This window comes from Scyliorhinus canicula, chromosome 8 (assembly GCF_902713615.1).
Source record: "Scyliorhinus canicula chromosome 8, sScyCan1.1, whole genome shotgun sequence".
In the NCBI taxonomy this organism is placed as follows: domain Eukaryota; kingdom Metazoa; phylum Chordata; class Chondrichthyes; order Carcharhiniformes; family Scyliorhinidae; genus Scyliorhinus; species Scyliorhinus canicula.
In genome coordinates this window covers 188,933,723-188,942,959 of record NC_052153.1, presented here as the reverse complement: position 1 = coordinate 188,942,959, position 9,237 = coordinate 188,933,723, and the positions used below count along the sequence as shown (strand labels likewise).

The 9,237-nt window shown below is 48.8% G+C and overlaps 1 protein-coding gene across 3 annotated transcripts in view; it reads left to right on the top strand.

The window, feature by feature from the left end:
* The first annotated feature begins 2,604 nt into the window (after nt 1-2,604).
* The window catches only part of sh3bp2 (SH3-domain binding protein 2), a 172,547-nt gene continuing 165,914 nt past the window's right edge, over nt 2,605-9,237 (top strand). For all 3 annotated transcript variants that reach the window (XM_038805881.1, XM_038805878.1, XM_038805879.1), the window contains exon 1: nt 2,605-2,916. Coding sequence is in view for 1 of the 3 variants with exons in the window: in XM_038805878.1 (XP_038661806.1) it covers nt 2,900-2,916 (17 nt within the window). In the remaining 2 variants the exon portion in view is untranslated. The remainder of the gene's footprint in view (nt 2,917-9,237) is intronic.

Genomic DNA, 9,237 nt, shown 5'->3' with positions numbered 1-9,237 from the left:
GCAATTCCCGGACTCTGCTCCCGCCATTCCCGGACACTGCTCCCGCGATGCCCGGACTCTGCTCCCGCGATTCCAGGTCACTGCTTCAGCGATTCCCCGGACACTGCTCCCACGATTCCCGGACTCTGCTCCCGCGATTCCCGGTCCCTGCTCCTGCGATTCCCGGACACTGCTCCCGCGATTCCTGGCTACTCCTGTTCCCGCGATTCCGTTCTCTGCTCCCGGGATTCCTGGACACTGCTCTGCCGATTCCCGGACTCTGCTCCCGCAATTCCCGGACTCTGCTCCCGCTATTCCTGGCTGCTCCTGGGTTCCCGGACTCTGCTCCCGCGATTCCTGTTCTCTGTACCCGCATTTCCCGGATACTGCCCCCGCGAATCCCTTGATGCCCTCCTCCATCAAGGAAGTCAGGGTAATCACCAGAGGCTAGGTCTGCGCGGAGTGTAAACCGCACTTCTACCGACCAGACCGTGCGCGCCTGGTGAAGGCCTCCCGCCCCTTTTAACGCCTCAGCGTGACTTCAAAGGGCCCCTCCCCTCCACCGACCGCAACACGTATTTTCTCAGTGTGGTCGATGAATATTCCCGATTCCCCTTCACCGTCCTATGCCCTGACATGGAACGGTGGCAGGAGGTCCTCCCAGACGCACTTCACTTCATTCGGTCGCTCCTGTGCACCGTGACGAATGAACCCCCCAGGAACGTCTCTTTGCCTTCCCTAGGGAGTCCACCTCCGGGGTTTCGCTCAGGACAATCCGTCCTTCCCTTGCTCCCACCCGGGGATGAAGAGGATTTCGACATGCTCCCGGAGTCACGGAAGACCAAGCCGACGCTGGAATCGCCACCAGCACTGCGGCGCTCTCAACAACAGATCAAGGCACCGGACTGACTGAATTTGTAATATTATCTATACTTTTAAAACACAACTTTCTGTATATAGTTTTCCACAACCCCCACCGGACTCAATTTTAACAGGGGCTGAATGTGGTAGTCACCACTGATGTATATATTGTCTATTTAGGATGCTGATATAGGTCCTTTAAGGTAAGGCCCCTGTACCTATCTTTGCCCAGTAGGTGGAGTATAAATATGTGTGCTCCCCGTACAGCAGCCATTTTGTCAGCTGCTGTAGGAGGCCACACATCTCAGTGTAATAAAGCCTCGATTACATCCTACTCTCGTCTTTGTGTAATTGATAGTGCATCACCCAGGCCGTCTATTGTGTGCTGGAGGGAGGCCAGTGCCTCCGTCACCTCTTCCTTCACCACCACCTGGAATTCAGTTTTATCGCCTCCCTCATGGAGGCCAGTCCCATTTTTAAACAGCTTTTCCATCCTGCCCCTGGTGGGGAGGGAGGGGCCGACGTTCGCTCCGGTTCCGCCGCTCGGGTCTCCGCTCTTCCCTGATCTTGGGTAGTCGGGCCTTCCTCCTTGCCTCGTGGGTCCACAGTCCGTCTGCCCATTGTTCGTGCTCCATTTCTGTCGCTCCTGCCCTCTCGATGGCTCTTGAGCTACCGTTCACCGGCATCCCCTGTTGGCCTTTGTCCTGGATAAGTTTGGGAAAGTTTTGGGAAAGTTCAGGATGGCTTTTTAAGCCAGAAAATTAACTCTTTTGGTTCTAGTTGGGAGGAGAGCCACCTGATGTGCCTCTGCTCAGCACATCATTGCCACCGGAAGTCTCCCTAAGTGCTATAATCTAACTGCTTCTTGAAACCATACAATGTTTTGGCCTCAACTACTTCCTGTGGTGATGAATTCCACAGGCCGCCCACTCTCTAGGTGAAGAAATTTCTCCTCCTCTCTGTCCTAAATGGTCTACCCCGTATCCTCAGACTGTGACCCCTGGTTCCTGACACACCCACCATTGGGAACATCCTTCCTGCATTTACCCTGTCCAGTCCTGTTAGAATTTTATAGGTTTCTATGAGATCCCTCCTCATTCTTCTGAACTCGAGTGAATGCAATCCCAACTGATTCAGTTGGGTTTTATGACCATCTAATAGCTTCACAGTCACACTGACACCAGCATTGTATTCCCAAACCTTTAAAGAACTTAATTGAAATTCGCAACAGTAAGTGGCACGGTAGCACAGTGGTTAGCACTGTTGCTTCACAGCGCCAGGGTCCCAGGTTCGATTCCCGGCTTGGGTCACTGTCTGTGCGGAGTCTGCACGTTCTCCCCGTGTCTGGGTGGGTTTCCTCCGGGTGCTCCGGTTTCCTCCCGCAAGTCCCGAAAGACGTGCTTGTTGGGTGAATTGGACATTCTGAATTCTCCCTCCGTGTACCTGAACAGGTGCTGGAGTGTGGTGACTAGGGGGTTTTCACAGTAACTTCATTGCAGTGTTCATGTAAGCCTACTTGTGATAATAATAAAGATTATTATTATTAACACTGGCAGGGTTGGATCAGAACGCACATTAGTTGTGTCGTTGGGGTTTTTTAAATCAGTAATAATTCTATTGGATTTCATTTCAGGGCTCTGGGTGATTGAGGCTAATAACATAACCGTTGCATAAAGCTGTCAGCCACTATGCAGCAACAGTGACATCCGGCACTCACATGGTTAACGGAAAGTAGCAAAGGGCGCCTCCAGTCTGGAACCTGCTCGGGGGAGTGCAGAGTCAAGAGAGGGGTTTGCTGGGGACCCACACGGTTAGATGGAGTGGGCACCGATTAAATGGCACTTGTCGTTTCCATGAAAGCCAGCCGGCTGTGAGAATTATTTATTTTGAAAAGGAAAGACAGACTGCTTCAAAGGAACTGAGTCATCGGATTGAGTTGAGGAAGTTCAGAGAGAGCGAGAGAGAGAGAGCGGGGCTGGTCCAGGGAACCCAGTGAGTGAAGAGTTCAAACTCCTCTCCTCTGCTGAAACTTCATTTGGTGGATTTCAGCTGGATTCCAATGGAAGTTTCACCCAGGTACCGTGTCAATTTCATTGTTAAACGGCGAGACGGAGTGACTGGGTTGAATGAAGTCTGTCCTCACTGGCAGAGAGAGAGAGATTGTGTGTGCTGTAGGTTGCCTTCAGAAGCAGTGGAAATGATATGCTTGCCCCGGACATGTGTGGGATGGGACCATGAAGTGACAGCCTGTTTACCCAGTGGAAATTTAACAGGGCGAGTGGAGGGGGCCGGTGAAAAGTGTCAAAGTGCACCTCGATTTATTTTTGAAACAAGCCGTGAACTATTTTAAGAATTTAAGAAAACAAAACCCCCACTTTGCTGCCCAAACCTCCAGCACATTAATCGTGAAATCCACCTGTAATTTATTTTAAAAATTAAATCCGCAAAGTTTGCCGCTGAGGACTCTCCAAGTCAGTTCTGAAAGGTCCCACACCACAAGCGACGGGCAGAATGGCCTGTGCTGGCCGAATGAGCGTTTCCAGCTTCTCATAGTTTTGTTCCACTTGTCCAACAAATGGCACGTGCCGAAGCTCGGGAATTTATTCCCTAAATATCTCCACCTCTCTCAAACCTCACCTTAAAACCTGCCTTGAAATGGTTGGGGCAGCAGGAAGTAATTAGAAAGACAACTAAATGTTGGATTTAGAAATTTGCAAGGATCGATAAATGTTGCAAGGTTAATCCAGGGATCTACAGGCCAGTGAGCCTTAAGTCAGTGGTAGGGAAATTACTGGAGAGAATTCTTCGAGACAGGATCTACTCCCATTTGGGAGCAAATGGACGTATTAGCGAGAGGAAGCACGGTTTTGTGAAGGGGAGGTCGTGTCTCACGAACTTGATAGAGATTTTTGAGGAGGTCACAAAGATGATTGATGCAGGCAGGGCAGTGGATGTTGTCTATATGGACTTCAGTAAGGCCTTTGGTGAAGTGACACGGGATCAGAGGTGAGCTGGCAAGGTGGATACAGAACTGGCTCGGTCATAGAAGGCAGAGAGTAGCAATGGAAGGGTGCTTTTCTAATTGGAGGGCTGTGACTTGTGGTGTTCCACAGGGATCAGTGCTGGGACCTTTGCTGTTCGTAGTATATATAAATGATTTGGAGGAAAATGTAACTGATCTGATTAGTAAGTTTGCAGACGACACAAAGGTTGGTGGAATTGCGGATAGCGATGAGGACTGTCAGAGGATACAGCAGGATTTATATCATTTGGAGACTTGGAGTGATGGCAGATGGAGTTTAATCCGGACAAATGTGAGGTAATGCATTTTGGAAGGTCTAATACAGGGAGGGAATATACAGTGAATGGTAGAACCCTCCAGAGTATTGACAGTCAGAGAGATCTAGGTGTCCAGGTCCACACGTCACTGAAAGGAGCAATATAGGTGGAGAAGGTAGTCAAGAAGGCATACGGCATGCTTGCCTTCATTGGCCGGGGCATTGAGTATAAGAATTGGCAAGTCATGTTGCAGCTGTATAGAACCTTAGTTAGGCTACACTTGAAGTATTGTGTTCAATTCTGGTTGCCACACTACCAGAAGGATGTGGAGGATTTAGAGAGGGTGCAGAAGAGATTTACCAGGATGTTGCCTGGTATGGAGGGCATTAGCTATGAGGAGAGGTTGAATAAACTCGGTTTGTTCTCACTGGAACGAAGGAGGTTGAGGGGCGACCTGATAGAGGTCTACAAAATTTTGAGGGGCAGAGACAGAGTGGATAGTCAGAGACTTTTTCCTCAGGGTAGAGGGGTCAATTAATAGGGGGCATAGGTTTAAGGTGCGAAGGACAAGATTTAGAGGAGATGTACGAGGTAAGTTGTTTTTACACAGAGGGTAGTAGGTGCCTGGAATTCGCTGCCGGAGGAGGTGGTGGAAGCAGGGACGATAGTGACGTTTAAGGGGCATCTTGACAAATACATCAATAGGGTGGGAATAGAGGGATACGGAACCCGGAAGTGTACAAGATTTTAGTTTAGACGGGCAGCATAGTTGGCACGGGTTTGGAGGGCCGAAGGGCCTGTTCCAGTGCTGTACTTTTCTTTGTTCTTTGTTACAGTAAAATGGATGGGATATAATAGTAGATACTATTGCAGCAATCGCGCCATGACACCGGCACGTGATTCTTCGAGTTGCGGAGAATCGACGCCATTTGCGCCGACGCGTGTGGCGTTGCGCCGGCCATGGGCCGCTGGAATCGGCGGGGCCGCCGATTCTCCGGCCCGGGTGGGCCAAGTGGCCGCGCCAATATGACAGAGTCCCGCTGGCGCCGTTCACCCCTGGTCGCAGCGAACGGTCGGGGGGGGCGGGGGGCTCCTTCACCGGGGGGGGCTCCGATGGGGTCTGGCCTGCGATCGGGGCTCACCGATCGGCGGGGCCAGCATCCCCTCCCCCCCCCCCCCCCCCCCCCCCCCCCCCCCCCCCCCCGCCCCGGGCCTACTTTCTGCCTCGGCCAGCCCCTGAACACCGACGCCATGTTGCGTCGGGGCCTGCGCGCTAAAGACGTCCCCCGTGCATGCGCAGGTTGGCAAGGCCCAACTGCGCATGCGCGGGCTGGCACAGCGCCCATTTGGCACCGCAAAAGGAGGCTGGAGCGGCGTGAACCGGTCCGGCGCCGTGCTGGCCCCCTGTGGGGGCCAGAATCAGTCGTACCCAGGTCCAGTTCGTGCCATCGTAGAACATGACGGCGTTCACGACAGCACGAACACTTGGGCTCCATATTGGAGAATCGCCCCCGATATACCTGCATTTGAAGCAGTTTGGAAAGGTTCTTGGAATGAAGGGGTTTCCTTTTGAGGAGAGATTGAACTAGTTGGATCTATACTCATTGGAGTTTAGAAGAATGAGAGATGATCTCATTGAAACATAAAATATTCCGTGGCGGCTTGTCAGGGTAGGTGCTGAGAGGTTGTTTCCCCTTGTGGGGCTAACTAGAATTAGCGGCACAGTTTCAGAATAAGGGCTCTCCCATTTAGGATGCCGATGAGACCATAAGACAAAGGAGCAGAATTAGGCCACTCGGCCCATCGAGTCTGCTCCGCCATTCAATCATGGCTGATATTTTTCTTATCCCCATTCTCCTGCCTTCTCCCCACAACCCCTGATTGCCTTATTAATCAAAAACCTACCTACCTGTCTTAAAGACTCTCCGTGATTTGGCCTCCACAGCCTTTTGCGGCAAAGAGTTCCACAGATTTCTCATCTCTGTTTTAGAGGATCGTCCCTTTAGTCTGAGATGCTGTCCTCTGGTTCTAGTTTCTCCTAAAAGTGGAAACATCCTCTCCACATCCACTTTATCCAGGGCACACAGTATCCTATAAGTTTCAATAAGATCCCCCCTCATCCTTCTAAACTCCAACGAGTACAGATCCAGAGTCCTCAACCGTTCCTCAACCGACAAGTTCTTCATTCCAGGGATCATTCTTTTGACGTTTCCAAGGTCAGTACATCCTTCCTTAGATACGGGGTCCAAAACTGCTCACAATATTCCAAATGGGGAGGAATTTCCTCTCAAAGAGTCAAGAATTATTGGAATCCGTTACTCCAGGGAGCGGGAGAGGCTAAGTTGTTGAATATATTCAAGGTTGAATGGCCAGATTTTTGATCTATAGGGAGGGAGCAGGCCAGAAAATGGAGCATGTTTGATGGATGAATCCTGCAACTACTTCATATATTCAGCCTCTCAGTACAAGTGTTTAGCCACATGTTCCGTCTGTTTCACTGGCTTGATGCTAAGATATGTCTGAAAACAGCCTAGCAAAGTGCCTTGGAATGTTTTACTATATTAAAGTTGCCATATAAATGTATTTGGGTTTTTGCTTGTCTTTTTCTATTCATTCATGGAGGTGGTGTTGGCTGGCCCAGCATTTGGTGTCCATCCCTAATTAGCCAATTCAGAGGGCATTTTAAGAGTCAACCACATTGCTGTGGATCAGGAGTCACATGTAGGCCAGGCCAGGTGAAGCTGGCAGATTTCCTTCTCTAAAGGGCATTAGTGACCCGGATGGGCTATTTTTAACAACAATGGTTTCACGGTCATCATTCGACTTTTTATTCCAGGTTTTTATTGAATTCAAATTTCGTCATCTGCTATGGTGGGATTTGAACCCGGGTGACCTGGGTTTCTGGATTACTAGTCCAGTGACAATACCGCCACTGCTCCCTCCTAAATTTTGAAGATTGTAGATTATTTCACTCTTCAGTTACCCCTCGTTTCAGTAATTTGTATTTAAAGACAGCACGGTTGCACAGTGGTTTAGCACAGTTGCTTCACAGCTCCAGGGTCCCAGGTTCGATTCCTGGCTTGGGTCACTGCCTGTGCGGAGTCTGCACGTTCTCCCCGTGTCTGCGTGGGTTTCCTCCGGGTGCTCCGGTTTCCTCCCACAGTCCAAAGATGTGCAGGTTAGTTGGATTGGCCAGGCTAAATTGCCCTTAGTGTCCAAAAAAGGTTAGGTGGGGTTACTGGGTTATGGGAATATGGTGGAGGCGTGGGCTTGAGTAGGGTGCTCTTTCCAAGAGCCGGTGCAGACTCGATGGGCCGAATGGCCTCCTTCTGCATTGTGAATTCTATGTCCTTGGGTTGTACTTTTCTTTTTTTTAATAAATTTAGAGTACCCAATTATTTTTTCCAATTAAGGGGCAATTTAGCGTGGCCAATTCACCTACCCTGGGGTTGTGGGGGTGAAACCCACGCAGACACAGGGGGGAATGTGCAAACTCCACATGGACAGTGACCCAGGGCTGGGATTCGAACCCGGGTCCTCAGCGCCGTAGGTAGCAATGCTAATCACTGTGCCACCGTGCCGCCCTGCGTTGTACTTTTCTGAGGTATTATGAACAATCCAAAGTTATTTCATCAACGCAAAAGTAAAATACTGCTGATCCTGTAAATCTGATATAGAAACAAAAAATGGCGCAAATACTCAGCTAGTCTGATATTCTGATCAATGATCACAAACTGAAACATTAACTGAAACATTAACTGTTTCTCTGTCCACAGGAGCTAAATAATACCTCTGTTTTCTGTTTTTATTTGATTCCTTCAGCACCACTTAAACTTTTAAATTCTCTGTGATGCCACACTGTTTCTAACAATAATATGTGACATAGAATAACTTGCATTTCTAGTGTCATTTGTAACCTAAGGATATCCTAAAGTGCTTTACAATTAATGAAGTTATTTGAACTGTAGTCATACAATCCCACAATGCAGTATCCTATACGTTTCAATAAGATCCCCCCTCATCCTTCTAAACTCCAACGAGTACAGATCCAGAGTCCTCAACCGTTCCTCAACCGATCTCTGCACCTTATCCAATTCTGGCCTCTTGAGCAGCCCCAATTTTAATGACTTTGCCATTGATGACTGTGCCTTAAATTACCTATGTCCTAAGCTCTTGAATTCCCTCTGTAAATCTCTCCACCTCTCTTTCCCTCTTTACAAAGCTCTTTAAAAGCCTACCTCTTTGACTCAGCATTTGGCCACATTCCCTACTATCACCTTATGTGTCTGCATCAAATTCTGTTTTACAACATTTCTGAACTGTGAAGGAGGTAGTGTACAACTTCAAAAGGACATAGGCAAGTTGGTGGAGTGGGCAGACAGGCGGCAAGTGAAGTTCAATGTGGAGAAATGTGAAGTGGTTCATTTTGGTCAGAAGAACGTGGTAAGACAATATAAAATCAAGGGTACAATTCTGAAGGGGATGCCGAAGAAGATGGACCTGGGTTTGTACATGCATTAGTCATTGAAGATGGCAAGACAGGTTGAGAGAACATTTAATAAAGCATGCAACACCATGGGTTTTATTAATAGGGGCATAGAGGACAAGAGTAGAGGGGTAGAGGTTATGTTGAGCTTGTATAGGACGGCTAGCTTAGCCTCAGCTGGAGGATTGTGTCCAAGTTCTTTAGGAAGGATGCAATGCCATTAGAGGGAGTGTAGGAACAAATCACAAAAATGGTTCTGGGAATAAGAAACTTCTCCATGGAGAAGAGTAGGTTAAGAGGAGATTTGCTAGAGGTGTTGAAAATTATGTTGAGTCTGGACACAGTCTAGAGGGAGAAACTGTTCCCATTCGTGAAATCATCAAGAAAGAGAGGGCACAGATTTAAAGTAATTGGCAAACGTAGCAATTTGAAAAAAAATTTTTTTTTTTACAGGATGTGGGCTTCACGGACTAGGCCAGCATTTGTTGCCCATCCTTAATTGCCCTTGAGATGGTGGTGGTGAGCTGCCTTCTTGAACCGCTGCAGTCCGTGTGGTGTAGGTACATCTATTGTGCTGTTGGGGAGGGAGTTCCAGGACTTTGACTCCGCAATAGTGAAGGAACAGTGATATA